Source organism: Asterias amurensis, chromosome 6, assembly GCF_032118995.1.
Source record: "Asterias amurensis chromosome 6, ASM3211899v1".
NCBI classification, from domain to species: Eukaryota; Metazoa; Echinodermata; class Asteroidea; order Forcipulatida; family Asteriidae; genus Asterias; species Asterias amurensis.
Window position 1 is genome coordinate 10,436,186 of NC_092653.1, and position 22,017 is coordinate 10,458,202.

The following is a 22,017-nucleotide window of genomic DNA, read 5'->3' on the forward strand; positions in this document are numbered from 1 at the left end:
TTTTGTTGCAGTCACTATGTAGACATTCCTTTGTCTTGTACACTTGAGGACAATCTTATTCATCAACACTGTTTATAAAACACTGCGTGGACATGTGTAAGTCCACATAATGTTTCGAATCCCTACATTATGCTGGACCTCTTTTGTTCTCAGGTACACACTATAGCGTTAAAACACCGATGTCCTAACTGCTTCGTCCACACAGCTCTGCCTAACAGTCACTCTGTGGACGTTCCTTTGTCTTGTACACTTGAGGACAATCTTATTCATCAACACTGTTCATAAAACACTGAGTGGACATGTGTAAGTCCACATAGTGGTTCAAATCCCTACATTATGCTGGACCTCTTTTGTTCTCAGGTACACACTATAGCGTTAAAACACCAATGTCCTAACTGCTTCGTCCACACAGCTCTGCCTAACAGTCACTCTGTGAACATTCATTTGTCTTGTACACTTGAGGACAATCTTATTCATCAACACTTTACATAAAACACTGAGTGGACATGACTGTGTAAGTCCACATAGTGTTTCAAATCCCTACATTATGGTGGACCTCTTCATGTCCACACTTCATATCTTCATAAAGATTGTTGCAGTCACAGTTGATATTTTGATTCACCAAAATAAGAATGTTTTTGATTCGCGTCTAATTAATTGGTTTTGCCATCTGCGTGCTGTGACAATTTGATGATTCCACAAGGGGTCGTCGGGATATGGACCTGTCTTAAAACACCCCTCCCTGTCCATCACAACTTATTTTGATTTGAATAATCCCTCATCCACGACGCGCCGACGTCATTCCATTCACTGTTATTCTAACCCTTTGGAGAATCTAAGTAGCAGACGCTACAGCCAAGACAAATATTATTGTTAGTCACAAATTAAGAAGAGCGAAGTGAAAACATGCTTTTCAAAACTGCGACCGGGAGTTTTGTTTGTTTGTTTGTTTTTGATTTTGTGGCGGTCATGGTTTTAGGCATGGATGTTTGTGCGTCTGCATTGTAATGTCACATTTGTCATGATGAAAATGACATTATTGGCGTTTGTATACTTTCATTTAATCTGAGAATTGTATTTTCTAATCATTTTTGGACAGGAGAAAACAAAGTTGTGTGTGTGGCTGGCTAGATTGTTATTATTATTATTATTTTTTATTCCTCCTGTTTTCCATTCATACCTTATTATGGTTTAAGCCGGACAAGCTCTTCTCGGAACAATATACAGAGCAAAGTTACACACACTGTTTGTACATTGTTACTCTATATGTTCCGACAATATGTTCCGAAACCCCTATCTTCCAACACCCCAATGCTCAAACACCCAATGTTCCGACACCACTGCGGCTGACTCCCCTTTTACCAATACTTACCATAGGCGTGTGGATCACGACGGGTTGTCGGAACAATTGAGGAGTCGGAACATATAGTTCAGTCACCGCACTCTCTTGTTGTTATCACAGTTATGTTCCTTGTAATCCTAAACCAAGCCCTGTAGCCCTAACCCTATCGCTAGCGTGTAAGTCACGAGGGGTTCGGTGTCGGAACATAATAGCCTCTGGACTCAGGGCACTCTCCGTTACCACAAACCATTGGTATTTTCTATACAAACAAATTATGAAGTGCTGAATAAAGGTGTTCATTTTGGCAGAGATTTTGTGCGAAAAGGAACATTTTTATTTAGCCAAACAAACTGAGAAACCCGAGTGTTTGTGGAAAAATTTTCTCTTTACTCTGATGACCGATTCAAATTTACATTGTTTTTCTTCATGGTAATGTTGGGTCATGTGAAATGGAGATACTGGTCTTTGATTAGTTACGTTGGTCTGCTACAAGAATCACGAGACGTTTTTTTGTTATTGATAACAAATATTATTTACCACAGCCCCTTGAGAGGTATTTTACAGGCAAAGTATGACATTTCAGTTCTGAGAAATCAAATATTGAATGTCAACTCTTTTATACCATTTTGATTCGCTGCTGTCTAAGAGTGGACCCTCGAGTAGTTACCTCTGCGAGCTCGTTAGTGTGTCATATTACATCTAGACGTGTCTAATGTTAGACTTCATTGAATCTTCAGGCATGACGATGCATAAAATGAACTCAAACTCTTCAAGTTAGATGAACTCAGTCTAGAGTGAAGTAGCATTCTTGATTGTGTCGCACTTTCCTTTGGAGACGAGGGTCTTGATCTATCTTTAGATCTTCTTGCATGATGTGGTTTTGATGCAATGACCCTAGTTTTGGGGTGTTTACTAACTCCTATCTCAAGTAAGGACGAGTAACCCGTCCTGACTTAGGATGGGTTCAATGCGTCATACGTCTTCGGATACGGAACTGAACTCGCCCCAAGTCCTAAGTTTAATCCGAAGTTAGGAAGAGTTTGGTGACATCGACGGCTGGACTGTTTGCCTCGTTTGTGAAAAGGCAAGGGCACCAAGGCATTTCCTCTTTGAGAAAAGGGCAACCTCCCCTTTGTTGCCTCCGTGACGTATCAGGCCTGCTTCCGAGTGGTTCAAAAAGGTGACCACGTTCTCTTTAGGTTCCAGCTCGTTCATATTCTCACCGTTGTGTATACACAGGGTTTCTGTGTGTCTTTCGGACACCCCTGTTTTGAATGTGAACACCCTATTTTGTATCCGTCAATCATTTGCATGTAAATATATTGTGAGGGAAGAAATTTTGACATGAATTTTTAGTTCCAGCAAATGTGGACACACTTTAACCAAAGCCTGCCTAAAACCTTCATTCTCACTATAAAATAGTATGTGTCGGTCTGCTCCCACAAGGCAGCAGTATTCCATAAATTGTAACCTGTCTATAAAAATGAAAAACATGGTGCCCAAAATGATTGCTTGTAATATGACACGTGTACATTTTGATGAATTATAATAATAATAAACAAACTTATAAAGTGCATAAGTTTACAAAAATGCTCAAGGCGCTAAAATAGTAGGTGTAAAAGTTTAAACATGGACACTCAAAAGGCACATCTAATGTTAAAACCTAATCTGTCTATAAAAAAAAATGCTTCCATAGCTTGTTATATTTCGTGGTTGACAGACAGGTCACAGCATAGTTTTACATCCTTCAAATAATATCACGTTTTCACACAGATATTGATTGTGAAAACAGTAGGGAATTTAAATACCTTTAGATATAGGTCAATTAACCGATGCATCAAATTAAACAACGAGTTTGCTTTATTCCCTCGCGGCAGAAAGTAGGTTATCAATCAGAGATGTTGTGTGTTTAGTAAGATGAGGTTGGAACAGGCTGTATGTTATTTTCTTTCTTATATATACAGTGAATGAAATATTGGCGTTTATGAATTATGGGGTGTTGGACAGTGGGCACAAGCCGTGGGTTTAATTACTGAATGAAATGATGGCGTTTAGAAGTTTTAGGTGGGCATGCAGTTGATGCAACCTGTGATGCTGAAATTGTATGGTTTTGTTATGAATGAAATATTGGCGTTTATGAAAATGGGGTGTTGGACAGTGAGCACAAGCCGTAGGTTTAATTACTGAGTTATCGATATCACTTGAGAAAATGTGTTTATATACAAATTATAAAATATGTTTTTAGAGTAGTGTGTTGGCCCAGCACATACGTTCCTAATATGATCACATGTGTTGCACCAGATATTTAGAATTCTGAATCAATTAAGTCTGAACTGTGTTTTTAGTGCAATTGGAAAGGTGCATTGATACAGTTGGGTTATACAAATTGGCAACATTGGAGAACGTGTAGCCCCCTCAATCAAATAATCTTCTTCACTCATGTTTATTTCCCTTGATAATAACCTAAGGCTGTATTAGGATTATATCATGCACAAACGAAAACTGAAATGGAACACATACTAAATGTACAGTAGCATTTCAACTATGTATAAACTTAATGCTTAAGCATGTATCTTCAAGCCCGGCTTATCCTCTCAGATTAGTGTGCTTTTTTTTCTTTTTTTTTTTCTTTTTCAACACGTCCACTGTCAGAACATGCCCTTCCTGTCAGTCCAACCATCGATAAAGGAATGACCCCACCGTCCATCTTGGATGTTGTTCTGAATGAGCATCCCATGGAGGTCACGCTGGATATAACGACACCGTCTTCCGCTTTGCAACCAAGCAACATGACTCCACTCAATCTTAATAGGCCCCATACCCCCCCCCCCCCCCCACCCGCCCTCCCTCCCCCATGTCCCTCCCAAGGATATCTGGTTATCATCTGATCTCCATTGTACCCTTGTCCCATACCGGCGCAAACTCATCTCTGATGAATTGCTGATGTTTTCCCCTTGTCGACCCTTTCTTAAAATCATGCGGAAGGAAACAATTTCCACGGCCATAAATTACCGGCCGTTATCATTTATAACCGGCTGAAAATTTCTGGTTATGTGGCCTGGACTTTTTCTGTTTTTTTTTCTTCATTTTTTTCACTCTAAGAATGCTGCACTGGTTTTGCTCGTTTGAAATAGACTGGAGATGTAAAACTTTGCAATTGTAGCTCAGTGTGCTGACCTACACGTTGATCTGGGTCCGTTGACCCGGGCCCAATTTAATAGACCCTCTTAAAGCACAAAAGAGGTTAACACGACAACATTATTCTTACCAAATTAAGGTTACCAGCCAAACTTACTTGTCACATGTACAATTTGTGACTGGTATCCTGCTCATTTCTGCTAAGCAACAAGATAGTAAGCACATATTGTCTGATTTAGCAGCTCTATGAAATTGATGGGCTCTGATGGAGGACTTGGGCATGCTTCCACGACATCTTACAGGTGTCGGTCAACAGAAGGGTCTTCGGATCGCAATATTTTTTGTCTGCACATTAGAACTACAATCCCTCAAAATTGTCATGATGTTTTGTTCAAGGATTCCCTGTTGTGAATCAATTTAGTGTATTATCTGAAGTGTATTAGTTTTCGAGAAAGAAGTAATTTTCCACAAATTTGATTTCGAGACCTCAGACTTAGAATTTAAGGTCTCGAAATCAAGCATCTGAAAGCACACAACTTCGTGTGACAAGGGTGTTTTTTCTTTCATAGTTATCTCGCAACGATCAATTGAGCTCAAATTTTCACAGGTTTGTTATTTTATGAATGTGTTGAGATACACCAAGTGAGAAGACTGGTCTTTGACAATTACCAATAGTGTCCAGTGTCTTTAATGCATGGAATTTTGCATAACAAATCCATGTTTGGATGTCTACAGTGGTGTTTAGACTAGAATTACAGCCGACACACACACACACGACAGGAATATGCCTTATGCATGTCAAAAATCACACTCTGCCATATTCCTGTTGTTTTAAGCACCCGAACGGCATGATCGAACACCAATCGTGCTGACTTGGTTTTAAGGTGGTGACATACATAAATTTCCTTTTCTAATCGTTCAACATAAACCACTGCGAACATGAAAGATATATATAAACCTTGGATAAACTAGACCAACCTGCAATTTATATGATCTCGCGGTGAATGTACATGTAACATGTACCAAGTTATGTGCACAACTGTGCCAATAGACCTTTCTTTTGTTGATAAACAAACCGCCTTGGTTGGCATGGTCGGCCGAATGTTAGTAAAACACTAAATCTTAAAAAGAGATGTTTTAACCAAATTCAGCATTTTCTGCAAACTTTCAATTAAATAAAATACCTCTCATAATTATTTGTTTTGTTTTAACAATATCAACAAACTTGGTTACATTGTTACAAAAAATAGCGATCTTTTCTTAATCTGGGTTGGCAAAAACTCGGGCTGTGACGTTGCAAAAGAAAGGTCTATGCACAACTTTTGGATGGTTTCAATTGGTTGGTACCTGGGTCCAATTTCATAGCGCTGCTTAACGGTAAGCAACTTTGCGTGCTTGCTGTAGCAGAAAAGTTTGCTTAAGCCTTAGCGTATTTCACAGGTTAGCAGAAAAATTGGGCAGCCATATTGCGTGTTTACCGTGGATTTGCATTGTGACGTCATTTATTTTCGTGCGGTAAGCACCGGAAGGTTAGCATGCCTTTTCGTGTGCTTACGGTTAGCAGCGCTATGAAATAGAAATCGCACAGTAAGCAACAAATCGGCCGCTAAGCAGCGCTATGAAATTGGGCCCAGGGAAATGTTGCCAATAGTGGTAGCAGAAATACAAACGATTCAAATTGGTGGTGCAATCAATCTGTTTACGATCGGTTGTGGGGAAAACTTTCTGACTGTAAATGTCAACTATAACACTGTAAAGTGACGACAGTTGCAGAGACCACATCGAACGTCACACAATTCCCATAGAGTCAGTTGGACTTTCACAATATTTAGTCACCACATTCCACAGAATCTAAGTGATGCTGTCCTCCATTTAAGTTTGTTTGTTGTTTCGGTTTGCTATACTGTTCAGCTCTTCTGACACATCACTTTCCGCGTTCCAATTTCTTTGATTTGTATGACCCAAGGTTTCGTCCAGAAACAACAATTATGTGTTAATTCACGATATTGGACGTCAAACTTAAAGCTTTCCTTATAGATCTTCCATCACGTTTCTATTTAGTATAGCTAACCATTTACCCTGGATTCGCACCACTTAAAGTATACCCCAGCATTTCAATCAGCATTAGGAACATTAACTATCCAGCATCATTGTCCCGCGTCATGTCCTCCCGTTTCCATCTTAACCACATCTTCTTGTCAGAATGCTTTTAAGAAAGTTACAGCAGGCAGCGAGGATTAGATTACTCCCCCTTGTCTCCACCATTAAAATGTCCGGGGTAGACTGAGCGATAGACGGGGGATAGATAGAGAGAGTGCCTCCTGTAGGGGCCTGATGGTCGCTTCAGGAACCGTTCCTTCCTGTTTTGTTGGTGTGGTTTGTGTTGGTCTTTGGCTGGCGATTGCCACCGTCTGTGGTTAGTGGCATCAGTTCCACATCAATACATCAATCCATCTGATCTACCACTTTGCTCTCATTTGCAGGTTTGCTTCATCTTGGCGGTTATTCAATTAGCACCTTAAAGCTGGCAGTACATTTCTTTCGGATGCACTTCTTTTTTTTTATTTGCTTTTTTTTTTAAGACAGACTTTTTTTTTTTTTTTACTGAAACACCGGAGAAGTGGACGAGCAAAACGGAAACCTCTATATTTGATTTGCAGATTAGTAATGGCATTTGATGGAAATGGCTGTAAATCATCCTGTTTTTGTGTCACTGGAAAAAAAACAGCGCAAGAGGAAGTCGTGGTTGTCCGGCTAATTTTTCTCCCCCCCCCCCTTTCAAATGCAAGATTATGTGAAAATACAGTGGAAGAAGACACAGGCTCTGGCACAAATTGGTGACGTGCGTTCAGGCCAAGACGTTTTATTGGGGATGCTGATGATAGCATAAACCATTGTGAGAAACGGCTCCCTCTGAAGTAACGGCTTCCTCTTTTTCAGAAAGAGGTAATTTCTCACTCAAATGTTAAAAGACTACTTATGCAAGAAGTTTTTTTTTTCATTATTCTCTTGCAACTTCGATGACCAATCGAGTCCAAATTGTGACAAGTTTGTTATTGTATGAATGTATTTGGGATACACCAAGTGAGAATTCTGGTCTTTGACAACTACCAAAGGTGTGTCGAGTACCTTACAAGCATGTACATGTAAAACAAACCCTGATACGTATGTCATTAAAATACGGGTGTAAGCTGTAGTGTTTTGGGGGCATGCTTTGGCCGCAACACCCCGGATGTCCCTTAAAGGCAGTGCACACTATTGGTAATTACTCAAAATAATTAAAAACCTTATTTGGTAACGATTAATGGCAAGAGGTTGATAGTATAAAACATTGGGAGAAACGGCTCCCTCTGAAGTGTAGTTTTCTAGAAAAAAAAGTAATTTTCCACGAATTTGATTTCGTGACCTCAGATTTAGAATTTGAGGTCTCGAAATCAAGCATCTGAAAGCACACAACTGCGTGTGACAAGGGTGTTTTTTCTTTCATTGTTATCTCGCAACTTCGACAACCAATTGAGCTCAAATTGTCACAGGTTTTGTATTTTATGTACAAGTTTAAATACACCAAGTGGGAAGACAAGTGAGAAGACTGGTCTTTGAAAATAATCAATTGTGTCAAGTGTCTTTAAAACGGTGTCAGTGCAAGGTTGATAGGTCGTGCTGAGCCATCAGCAGCCTAATATACTCAGATCAGAATGTGCCCGAATTGTTCCAGATATCAAATCGTCATAGGAGCTTAGGGATTTGATGATCATGTATTACCAGCAGTCACGAGCATAATCTAAACCCCCTTGGCTCTAACGTCTCACGTCCAAAAGGCATTGTATTCCTTGAACTTGAGAACAATCCTGGATAATAATATCAACTTATTCCTCTTATCCATCTTAGATGTGTCTTTTATAGACCATCATTATCGTATTTCACTCTCAATTTGGCTAGGGTTTCACCCATTTGATGTCAAAATCTGCCTTGGGGGCTTTTCATGCAACACTCATGTATTATTAGCAACCCGTCAAAAACTATTAACAATGCCTTTTCATAGAAAGGAGAGTGGGTGACCGTGATTTACGGGGTTCGCACACAGTGCCACCTTTAAAGGCAAATTGTCTCTTCAAAGTCTTTGGTTTTGTTTTATATTATAAGGTAGACGTAGGCCCTGGACAAAAAACTCGCATGTGAAGATTTCAAATGGTGGTTGCCTTTTTTTTTTTTTTTTTTTTTTTTTTTTATTATATATATATATATATATATATATAATTAATCCGCCGAAAGTCCGTAGCGATCTTGTCCACAAAAGGTGGTGGAATAACCCGTGTAATGACAATACACAATCTGAGAACAGTGACTGTGAAAACGCTTCTTAGATTCAAATTTGGTGCACATTTTTTAGTATATAACCACATAATACTTTGAAGGGAAAGTGGTTTCCAAAGTGCTTCCAACTATACATCTAAACCTTTTGTAGGCTTCTATAACCAAAGTGCCATTCATTCACGCAGATAAACCTTCCCTTTAACACTTGTTCATTCATCGGCTTTGGCTCCTGCTCCCAACCTGATATGGTATTTCATGCAAAAGGAGACCTGTTTTTTCTGTATCGGGTGTCACGCTGAAATCACCCTCTTAACAAAGTCAGAAGTCTACCGTGACATTTCTCACTAGGTATGGTTTTTTTTCTTCTTTTCGTCCTGCTTTTTTTTTTTTTTTTTTTTTTTTGCCATGGAGATTAGAAAAACATCAGGAGGTTCCTCAGGACCAAAGGGTCCAGTAATGTGTACATTTTGAGAGAAAAAGCAAACATGAAAGTGAAATCGAGGGATTATGTTTCTTGTGTCAATGTTGGGGAATGGAGGATGGGTTCGGATCGGGAGGAAAATGCCCGTCAGTCATTCTCTAACTCGTATTACATGAGGTCTGCTCGGGCTAATTGGAAATTAGTGAAGTTGTAATTAAACACCAGGTATGAAATGTCAAATCACCACAGTTTAGGGATTGGTGTCTCAGATGGGTGTGGATGGAAATACTTGGCAGGGTAGATGAGGACGAGAGAGTTTCCTGATCCTGTCCGTACAAAAATAAGACCCCCATTAAAAAAAAACATATTCATACAAATGTATTCCACATACATATATTAGTATTTGTTGTAATGAAAATTTTAACGTTAATAAATTAAAAACGAAGAATTTGTTATAAAATAACATTGAAACAAAGTGAAAACTTAGGACGAGGATTCTTATTTTTTGAAATTCCATTTGGAAATAACGCCCATTTTCAAAATCTATCAACCATTACACAATAATATAGCCAAAAATATAGATTTAACGACTGCATGAACGTCACAAAAAAAAATACTAACTATTTACAACACTATGACATATTTTTTAATAGCCATAAACTAATCTAAACTTAAGTGTTTAACAAAACAGGATCGCTCACAAACGTAAAACTCAATATGGTTGGGACCAAAATGGTCCCGGAATTCGACTACGCTTGAGACTTCAAAGTCTATTATGGAGAATCAACTTTTTTTGTTTGAAGTCACACTCAATCCAAAACGTCCGTAAAAGTGTCTTGGGGCGAGGCAAGCTGGAATCCCATCTCACGATGCACCTTGTTCATAAACGACCCCTCTTTGTGACAACGTTGGTGTGTATTTAGTTCCAGCCCCAGATATAAAACAAACATCCAATCTCTCTTACCCGTAGGGATTGCAATGATAAAAGCACAATAATGACTTAGGCCCATTTAGAAACAACGGCTTCGGCTTTGGATTCGGCTTGGGCTAGCTTGGCCCCGCGTTTGTTTTGAGTATATTGCGAGTGCTTCGCGTATCAGGACTTCAGACCAGAGAACAGAGCCTGAAGCCAAAACCGAAGCCTTGGTTTCGAAAAGGGCCATAGTATTGATTTAGAGTTAGGTTTTGTAGTCTGGTGCCGTGAGCGTTCACTCTAACGCAGTCTCTCTGGTTCGATTATCACCCACGGCACAGCTGTCAAAACGGGTTGTCAAGGGACTAATTGAGAATGTTAAAGCTCCACTTAACTAGGGCACAATTTCATAGAGCTGCCTGTAAGTGTAAGCACAAAAACTCGCTAAGCACAGAAAAATATTGCAGTACCAGCCAACATTCCATTATGTTTTACATTGCTGGGACTGTTGCCCCACTCATTTTTTGCTTAGCAAACAAACTTGTTCAGCAGTATATATTGCTCAACAGCTTTATGAAATTATTTCGCTTTTCATTTTAGATATTTGTATTTGTGTGAAGGGGGGGGTAGTTATGTCGCTGAATGCCTTATTATAATATTGTGTCTCAGCTGTCGGTTTGTAGGGCAGGCGATCGAGCGATGGACGTGTATTAGACACGCTTCATTGTGTATGTGCTGTTACTTTTATCTTATAATTTTCTGTTTTTGCGATGTGATTTTGTGGAAAATATATGCAAATATTGAACTGAATTGATTTTTTCTTCTATAAATAACCTGTGAGGAAAGCATTAGTGAATAGTCCTTCTATACTCGCCATTCACCAGTTTCCGGTTTACCCTTAGTTACTTTGCAAACAGTAGCAAGCACCATTTTCTTAACACTTAACGTCTCCAGCATTTAAGGGACAGTGAGTTGAACAAACAGATACAGGAGTGTTGGGCACTTCTTTCTCCTTTTGTCAAAACACTGTAAAATAGCGTAGATTTACAGTGCAGACGAGAACTCGAGAAAAATAAACGCGCGAATTCTCTGTCAGTTCGAGTGCATGGTGTGTGCAGTGTGCATTTTTGCTTATTTTCTTTCAGGCGTAGAGGGACTATATAAACATCAGTTCCAGTGATCACAATACAGTGCTCGTTTATTGCTGTTTTCTCAGCGAGTTAGGGATTGTATTCAGCTGAATATTTTACATGGCGATCTTTCTTTATTATTTTCCCCATATATCAGCATTGCGTTGACTAAGATTAAATGGCCCTACATTTAAATGGAGGGTAAACCTTTGGTAATTACTCCGAAAAAATGACAACTGTAAAAAATTCGCCTTTGTTATAAGAACCACTGCAGTTGTTGATAATCTGTACCATTTTGAAAAATGATTCCCTTCTATACATGAAGGAATGTGATTTTTTTGAGAAAAAGATTCAAAAAGATTTCAACCTAACAAACGATTACGCCTGAATCTTCTCTCTGACTCTGCATTCCAATTATAGAATATTTTTCAAGCGTGGACATAACCGCTCCAGATTAATATATAAACAAAAAGAAAGAAGCAACCTTTTGAAATGAAGTTTCCTCAGGTTGTAGTTGTATTGTATTGAACCTCATTACCTGTATGTATAGAGGATTAAAAAAAACATCGACTTGTTCTAAAAACAAAATGTATCGTTTGCCTGCTGGTTGGTTTATTATGAAAACGTGACATAGTTATACCTAAAAGGGTGCCCACAGTAGCGTCACAAGCATATCCTGTCCTGCCGCCATGGGCTATGTATGTGATATCTTCACTTAGACCGTCGGGCGGAAGTGATGCTGGAACATACAATGTTGAGCTCAGTGTCAAAGCGTGTTAGTCAGGATCACTCAAAGAATGTTTGCCACACGTGTACTCTCGACACACTCAAAAGCCATTGCACTTTTCTCATGGGAATGTGTTGATTTTCATACGTTTGAATTATCACCTAATTAGGTCGATTTACCTGTTACCATTGTAAATACTATTTCGCCACGAACCAAGTTGATTTGAAATTTTGTTTCCATCAACGACTACTTAATCCCACTCAGTTTGTTATTACATTTTAAAATAAGTATTTTTAGAATGTAGGTTAAGTACTGAAAAGTCAACCCCTTTCCCCTAGGGCGGGATTGAAAAAAAAGATGACATATAGCAATTGCAGCCAATCCATATAGGCGCAGTTTGGGGCTATCTTGGTCAGTGTATAGCTTTCCTGTCATCAAAGATGTGCTTGGATGGAATGTTTTGAAATGAGATGACGCAGATTCACAGGGCGATGAGAGAAGTGTGACTGAAGACGTGGAAAGATATTGTAAAGAGAGGGCAGAGACATAAATTAGTTTGGTGATCCAGTATTATTTGATCAGAATTATGTAGAGCGTGCTCGATCAGGCGCACCCTGTGAAGGTGTAATTATTGTACGTTTACTTTACATGAGACCTTGAACTTCTTATGCTTAGAGTTTGAAATCAAAGACCGAGACCTTGATGACTGAGGATGGGGGGAAACAGGGCTGTCAATAAATATCCACCAGGAGGAGGGGGTATTATTAGTTTCAGGCAGGCAGTTCACTGATTGTGAATAATCAGACACACATGGAAACATCTGCTGTAGAGGGAGAGTATACTGTGAACGTCGGGAAAATATTATTTGAAGACAAAACGAAAAACACTGTTATTTTTGTTGTTGTTGTTGTTGTTTTGGGTTTTTTTTTCTCTCTTTTTTTTTCGGGGGGGGGGGGGGGGGGTTGTATGCATAGACTTACGGATGTCACAGAGACCATGAGTTTCGTTTCCCCTGGTCTTGACCTTGGAGTCTCTTCAGAAGTTTCCCATAGCCTTTATGATCGAGCAATGGCAAATACCTTTGCAAAATAAAAAGTGCCTTTGCCCTTTCAATGAGGATATCCTATACCAAAAAAATACATATGTATTGACATATGATATTAACAATCAATGTATTGACGCGTTGAAAATAACTGTATTGGAAAAAATCCAGGTATGACTAGAATGAAACAGAATACAGAATGACCACGATTGGGACATGTTGAGTACAAAGATAATCATGGAAATAATGCAAGATAATAATAAGTATAGCATTAAGTATGGTTTTAAAGTGTGTATGGGCCATTGGATTTTGTAAATCATAATTTATATGGAGACCACTCAAGCTGTTACACACTCGACAAGAACTTGTTTTTCTTTCTAACCGAGTGTCCTCGACATTTTTCACACTTTCAGCGGTATCCATTAGCACTTAATGCATTTATTATTAGTCCGTTCACACAAGGTTGTAAAGTTTGTATATTTCACACGTTTTGGCAACGAGAGCGCGACATAAGACACTAATATCAAGATTTAATGGATGTTATAATTGCATCGAGGATAAAGAATATTACTGATGGTGTTACCCTTACACTGATGTGTGCTTTCCCGAGTTCACAGACAGATTCTCGGGCGGGATTCGAACCCACGACCTTTTTCATCGATGATCATTTGAGCCCATATTTTCACAGATATGTTCATTTATGCATATGTTGGGATACACTAAGTGAGAATACTGGTCTTTGACAATTACCAAACGTGTCCAGCCGTCGATTTCACCCAACTCTTCATAACTTAGGATCAATCTTAGGAACTTGGGGAGAGTTCCACATCCATAGACATTAGAGCGTATTAAAGCCATCCTAATTTGTAACTAGAGTTAGAGTACTATTCCTAGCATTTCGTTGAATCGGCTGGGATGTGCCTTTTAGAAACAGACTGAGAGAATGTGGCATGAACGACGCCCGAAAGAACGGGCTCGGATGACCGAAGAGTAGATGATAAAATGTCAGGAGTAGTCTGAGATTAAACTCGGTCGGATTGCTCCATCTCAGCGCAAACATACGGGGTGTGTGGTATCTTATCTGACGTAGCACCTGCTTGAGTGTGGCTGCTCGGTGCGCACAGGTGGTTCGCGGGAGAAAAGAAAAATCCATCACCTCCACTCAAGATCAGACTATGGTTCCTGTCATTAAATCTTGGTTAAAGGTACATTACAGAATTGGTTTTTGCTAACAAAGCAGTTGCTGGCAGTGTAAGCACTTTATGTAATCCACCATATACATTAACTGACAAACCTTTAGAAGTTTGAGATTAAATGGCCATCAGGACACCTTTGGTAATTATCACTTGGTGTGTCCCAACATATGCATAAAGCAAGCACAAACCTGTGAAAGTGTGGGCTCAATTGTCATCGAAGTTGAAAGAGAGTAATAAAAGAAGAAAAAAACATTGTTGCACAACTTGTTGTGCTCTCTTCAGATGCATAATATTTAATATTTTAGTGAGAAATTACCTCTTTCTCAAAAAAACTAAGTTACTTCAGAGGGATCCGTTTCTCACAATGTTTTATACTATCAACAGCTCTCCATTGCTCGTTACTAAGTAAGTTTTCATGCTTCCAACTTATTTTGGGTAATTATCAATACTTTACATTCCTTTAAATGATGGTGAAAATGGAGCGCCTGACATATAAAGGGGATGGCCGCTCTCACGACCTGTCGGGACAAATTTACGTAGTCTACTTTCCAGATCCGGTGTTTGTCACAACTCCTGAAATTTGAGAGGTTTAGATTGTAACTCGAGACAGATTGATTTGTGGAGAATTTTTGGAATGAATAAAAATATTCAGTTTCATATTACGATTTTTCTTCCCACTTTCTCTCTTTCTAATTGTTTGGATGGAAGTTTTGTCATACTGGCTATTGAAGTCTGAGAGGCGTTTCGCCTCGATGCCCTTTGATGTGTTTCCAATGGACACTTGGATTTTTCAATCTCATGCTGTTAAAGGAATGGTATAATAAAAAGTGTTTCTTTTGGGAAAATATTTATTGAAACCGTCGAGATCTGGAGAAAAATAAGATGAAGATGGGATTTGCTGTGATTAGTTCATTGATACAGATAGGTGGCTGCCAAGCATGATACTCAGCGGAGGCAACGAAAGTGATTGCCTGTATGCCCCCTGGTCATTGCCTAGGTACCCTTTCAAGGAGGCAATGAAGGCGATTGTCTCTAAGCCCCCTGGTCATTGCCTTGGTGCCCTTGAAATGCTCCTGTATAAATTTACAATTTCCTCTGAGGGTGCCCTTTACCAAGGAGAAAGTGCCTTGGTGCCCTTGCCCTTTCAAAAATGAAGCAGACAAGCCTGAGCTGAACTTCCAATATCCATAGTGTCACTCCTGTGTAATCATTGAGTCAGTCTTAAACACTTTTAAAACCATATAGTTGCTGCAGCAAAATTACAGCGTTGACGTTTGAGTGATGCTTTCTTCCTTACCCCCCCCCCCCCAAAAAAAAAGAAGATAAATACCAATAAGAACCCCAAACCAAATGATGTTTGCAGTTTACCTCAGAGTGAACTGCATGAGTTTGTCTGTAATTGATCTTGTCCACACTATTAGCTCATCAAGCAGGATCCTTGTCGAAGGAATGAAATGTGTATTTGATGCATGGACAGTAATAAACACCCATCACTAGCCTGGACGTTTCGTCATCAGTGGCTTCATTTAGGGCCTTGATCGTTTTGTTTGCGAAGCTTGCAAACCTTCCAAACACTCACATCAACCATGGAACAACACAAACTATCATCTCAACACTGTCTAATATAAAGCTACGGGCGGTGATTTTGTTCTCCTTTAAGGAAACTGACATGGCAAACAAGTGATGTACGCTAAAGTGTCAAGGAGCAATAAATGTAATTAATCTATCGCTAGCTACTCCCGTGTCGAGATTGTCAAACGGGGCCGTGGAACGAGCTGAGGGACTCGGGCTGAACACGGACCGGGAATAATGAGAAAATGAAAGGTTAGGCAGGCCTGTTAAATCAGTCTTGTCTTGTCTTGTCTTTATAAATACAGATATATGAAGGTAAACGTACACCATGTTAAAAACATAGGATTCGAACTGCCTCTAGCTACCGGGCAATCTCGGTGGTCTAAAGTTGGTTAGACACTGCTCTAGAATTGCAAAGGTCGTGGGTTCGAATCCCACCCGAGTAAAATGCCTTTTATTTTTTTCACAGGACTCGGGAAAGTACTGAGTATTCAGTGCTACATACATCGGTGTATATGGGTAAAAACCCAAAATTAATATTCTTTATCCCCGATGCAAATTTAACATCTATTAAATGAACATTATTTGAACATTTCGAGGGATAGATATCAAGGCAATGACCAGGGGGCATGGAGGCAATTGCCTGTGTTGCCTGTGTGCAGTATTGCCTGTTAGGAATACTGTGTTAACGTGACCGTTAGGAAGCAAGGTTCTTCTAATGCCTCTAGATTTTATGAAATGAACCTTTACAAGTTATTATCGTCGCAATTTTTGAAGAGTGCATTCAATCTAATCTCGAAATTTCCTAACCCGAGCTTTTCCGAATTTAGGTTTCACAAATTCAGATGAACTACATTAGTAGGTTATTTGTTTGTCCAAAAAAACACGACCAATGTATGAACATTATAACACTGGATTGACATGTGACAATGATACAAGTTTTAATAAGTATTTTCCTCAGCAAATTTGGTACTTGTATGAAACAAATCTTTCATGGCTTGATTAAACTTTTCTATAAAAAAAAAATAAATAAATAAAAAGACAAGACAACTAGACATATTATTGTAAAAAGTTATATATTTAATTTCGTTTTTATGTCTTCGAATTTAAAAGCAATTTAGCAAATGAAAAGGAAAGTCTGAAATTCGAGAAAGGGTTTCTTCAGGTCACACTCCTTTAAGCTATATAGGATGAGGGATTGTTTTCTTGTATTTGCATTAGTGAACAAATTGTAGCAAATACGGAAACAGCTGACAGTTTGCTTGAGATGAAACTCATTCAATTACTCAAAGAAAGTCAGTCAACATAATTGAATGCTATGACAAAGAAACAACACAAGAATCTGTTGAAAATGCGATTACAGCGTCCGAGCCAGAGTTTTGTTATCGCTTCTTCCCTTTGTATTGTTGCGTGACATTAGAAGATTTCCAATCGATAGACTCCGGATAGATTTCAAGATCGTCACACGGCTGTATCACAAATTGATCTAATCTTGAGACTAGACTTTTATTTCGAGTCGGTTGGAATCTGGAAAAAAGATGTCCGGAGAATCTAATAAAGGGAAAGGGAAATTTAATAACGGATCAACTAACCCAGTGCCTGAAGGGAGGGAAGGAGTTGTATTGGTAGATGTCGTACAATGGGGACTGTTCACTGGTCCCCCCTGGTTGGGGACAGGGCTTGCATACTTGTCTCATAAAACCCTTGTGGACAGAACGCGGGAGAAATTTCCTCTACAGTCTCGGGGAAAATGTGATACTTCTCGGAGAATGTTGGGGAAAGAGCTGGGGGTAATGAAGCAAGAACAACAAGTGAGTTTGGTTATTCACCGGGGAGCAGCGTGTTGCCCCGAGAACGTGTTGTCGGGTTGTCTGCTCTCTGTCAGTATGCGGGGGGGAACGAGCGAGCCGTGGGAAATGAGGGATTGGGAAAAATAGCACCATCAACAGATCGCTGCAGATTAAATTTCACTTCTTATTAATTGATTTTTCCTGGTGATAAATGCCGTGTGTGGGTTTCTCCTTTTATGATTTTTTTTTTTTTGGGGGGGGGGGGGGTATAGTTGAAATGTGATATTGTGCACTCGGCGTAAATATATATACTTGGCATTTGAAATAACAAACGACAAAGATGTGTGTGAAAAGTGACAAGCCTGGGCTTCGCAGACAAATTGAAGAAGCCTATATTGGAAAATCATTGCTTTGTCCGGGCCGAGGTGGAGACAAGTAATACCATCAATGCATAACCGTCTGCCAAGATAGAGTTAAAGGCACTGGCTACTTTTAGTAAACTCTTGAAATAGTTGCGAGCACAAAAACCTACTTGGTAAACGAGCAATAAGCCTTTTTGAGATATGGCGGACGTGATAGGTGTGTACTGTTTAATTTTGGTGTTTACACATAAATTTGCCCAGTGTTTTCGCATTGTGTCCGCCATTTCTCGTAAAGGCTTATAAATGGAGAGCTGATGAAAGTATAAATTAAGTTGAGAAACGGCTCCCTCTGAAGTAAGATGATGAAGAGGTAATTTCTCACTCAAATAATAAATGACCTCAGTTGAAGCCTTTTATTATGCATCCAAAAGCACACACGGTTGTTTAGCAAGGTTTTGTTTTCGTAATTTTCTTGCAACTTCGATGACCAATTGAGTCAAAATTTTATCAAAGTTGTTAATGTATATGTTGAGATTACACCAAGTAGGAATTCTGGTCTTTGACAATCACCAAACGTGTGCAGTGCCTTTAAAGCTTCAGTCAAGTTCATGAAAAAGTTCGTCTATAGAGGAAGGGTCGTCTGTAGAGTGGACTGTATAATTGATCCATTCTTGCAACTTGGTGCAGTGAGCTAGGGTCAGCAAAGTGTAACGTCTATTGAACTGGGTGCAGTGGTTATTAAATCTTGTACGGATAGATCATGGACTTGGTTTGGGTCGAATTCAATGAGGTCAGACACAGGACACTTGGCGCCAGTCGCAGATAAAAGCTTGCTTAGTTGAGAGAAATTGTGCTTAGAAGAAACATGTTACGCTGGGTTACACTGGCTTCTATCTTAAAGAAACATACTTGTGTAATGGTATGTTTCAAAAAGTAGAAATATATTTACATAGATTAAGACATTATTTGTTATCGTTGGCAGGGGTCTGGTTTTACACATCTTTTGATGTTTTTGTTTTAACATTGGCAGCCCCTGTACAACTTGTAACTGTTGTGTACGTCTAAAGACTTAAAATAAATAAATAAATAAATAAATAAATAAATAAATAAATAAATAAATAAATAAATAACCAATAGAATGTAGGGGTCATTGGTTCGAATCCCACTCAAGTAGCTCCTGGATTTTTTTCCGGCAGTACTAGGGGTGAAAGCACTGTATCACTGAGTGTATAGTGCTACCATATTTTTGATCCCTAATGCAATTATTATACATCAAACTGTGCCAGCTGCTAATGATCATTTAACCTCTCCTTAAAGGATGCCTAAAGAACAGTGATCCATCGGGCCACGAGTTTGTTGTTTTTGAATCCCAGACGACTTCGGTTTAAATCCCAAACCTTTTAAAAACACGGAAACTCGTACTCTCAACAGGCTAAATAGACCTCACATTGTAAAACTGACCGTACGTTCTATATATACCCCCCCAGCTTCCCCAGCTGCATAAGACATAGTTGTCTTTCAAGTGAAGTCCCACTCTTTCTTTTTATTCTTCTTGAGGATGCAATAAGGCTGAAGTGATGCGTAACTTTCGGAGACAGACTCCCAGAGGTTGTGAATAATTCATGGATGCCCTCTCTCCCCCGCTATTTCTCCATGTCTCTGCTTTACTGCCGTGCCTCGCCTCCGTACACTGCCTGTAGTCTTTTGTTACAACAGGGATCTCAATTCTCCGTTTCAACCAGAAATCCGTTTTATAACCCCTGGTTTTTTTCCATAACTAATATCAAATTGTTAGGAAAATGAATGTAAACCTATATAGGTAAACCCAGATTGCAGAGTAGGGCTTTCAAAACCAAATATAAATGGATGTGAGCAGGCTTCGCACTCGCAAAATTTTCGTGCTCGCTAGCTGTATGCACGCTGTACGATCGCAAGCTTTTGCGCTCATGGTTTTTTTTGGTCAACATCATTTCCATGGAATTTACAGCCCATTTCACTTTCTGCGATGTCGTGTATGACGTGTTGGCTGCCCGTCAATCGAGATGAAGACTCCCGTGAAGAGAAGCTTGAATCTAAAGGCATTTCATTTGAAATCCGGTTGGATTGAGGGAGAGTCACACACTCGGACATATTTTTAAATTGCACAAGTGTTTTTCTTGGAATTTCTTATAGAAGACTGGGACAAAGTTTTAATCTCAAAAACTGATGTTAATTCACGAGTCTCCGAATTGTGACAAATGGAGGGTTAGCGGTTTATTTCGAGATGTCAATATTGGCCCCTTTTGGAGGTACCTTGTTTTTGGCAGCCCTTTAAGTGTGAGAATAATGGATACACTTGGTATAACACCAAGCTATGTTTCAAAGTGGTGCTTGGATTTCTGTTTGGCTACACTTAGTTAATGTTTTCTATCTGTGATGTTACTGTTGTTAAATAATAATTTAAAAAAATTACAACATTTATAGAAAGAAACACAGATGTTTCCAAGGGCTAGGACCAGATTGACGAAAACAGATAAGTTTCAAGTAACTATTTAAAAGTGTCAAAATGAAGGAGCTGCTTGAATGTGGGTGGGTAGCTTGTTGCAAAGTGTTGGAGCTATGACTGAAAAGGCGCGATTGTTGTGTGTTTTTCAAGTTTGTTTTTTAGTGGAGCATCATTCCTACAAAGGTTTCAGGGATACAATAGAAACATGATTTCAATTGTGTAACTGTATTTTATTTAAAGGAACACGTTGCCTTGGATCGGTCGAGTTGGTCTTTGAAAAGCGTTTGAAACCGTTTTTTATAAAATGCATATGGGTAGAAAGATGTTGTAAAAGTAGAGTACAATGATCCACACAAACATGCCTCAAAATTGCGTGGTTTTCTTTTTACCTCGTCGACTAACACGTCGGCCATTTATGGGGGTCAAAATTTTGACTCCCATAAATGGCCGACCGTGTTAGTTCGCACAGTAGAAGGAAAACCACGCAATTTCGAGGCAAACTTGTGTGGATCATTGTATTCTACTTTTAAAACATCTTTCCAACCGTATGCAGTATATAAAAAACGGTTACAAACGCTTTTGTTTTGACCAACTCGTCCGATCCAAGGCAACGTGTTCCTTTAATGTGTGTGCTTTGTGTTTTTTTGCCCCACACTTACTTACGTCAAGGCACTGTTTATATCTATGGGCACATTGGGCGAGACTGGACAAATAACCATTTACACTTATTGTATAGGAAACCAAGCTGGTCTGGTGATGACAGACCAGTCTAAATGATATGTTTGTGTACAATCAGTTATAAATTGAAACGGGGGGGGGGGAATACCTCAAAATTATGTACAAAATCAATGTGTCATAAGAAAACTACGGGTTGATTGCATGGTACTGAAGTACCCAGCACAGTCAGAATACGTCGCTGTACTTTGCCACCGCCAGACATATGAAGTGCTCAGACTGTATTTTATTACAAACAGCACTACAAACAGGCCCCCGTGCAGTGGACATCTGTGCCTGGATTTACAAAGCTTCGAGAGACCACAAATTTGCTGAGAATAGAATATTCTTAGAATATTGGGGTATTTTTTCATTATGATGTTTATAGTGAATCCAGAATTACACGCTTGTGTGTTTTGTTAATGTTTAAGCACTGAATACGCATTGCATTCCCACTCCTGTGAAAATATCTACATCATGTCCTGGTAAACCCACACTTCCTAACCACAGTTATGCTTGTTACTCGGTGGGGATTCGAACCCACAATCTCTGCCAGTTGTAACGTTTGATGTTAATCGATTATTTGTTGACCTTAATTTTCACTTTTTTATTTTTGTCTTTAGGAATCTACCATTGAAGGTCTGGAAGAGAGCAATGAAAAGCTGCAGAGTGATCTAAAATTGGCTTTCAAGAGAATATCTGATCTGCAGCATGCACTACAGAATGATGATGATGACAGTGATAGTGATCTAGGAAGGTAATTGCTTATGTGTACATTTGTATATACAGGCATACTATATTAGGAGGGGACTAGCACAGAGCTTTGTCTCAAGAGAATACCTGATCTGCAGCTTGCACTACAGAATGATGA

General features: G+C 39.2%; 1 protein-coding gene across 6 annotated transcripts in view; it reads left to right on the forward strand.

Moving 5' to 3' along the window:
• Nucleotides 1-22,017, forward strand: part of LOC139938437 (unconventional myosin-XVIIIa-like) — a 149,194-nt gene that overhangs the window by 97,024 nt on the left and 30,153 nt on the right. For all 6 annotated transcript variants that reach the window (XM_071933963.1, XM_071933967.1, XM_071933966.1 and 3 more), the window contains one exon: nt 21,770-21,903. In XM_071933963.1, the coding sequence (XP_071790064.1) occupies nt 21,770-21,903 (134 nt within the window). The remainder of the gene's footprint in view (nt 1-21,769; nt 21,904-22,017) is intronic.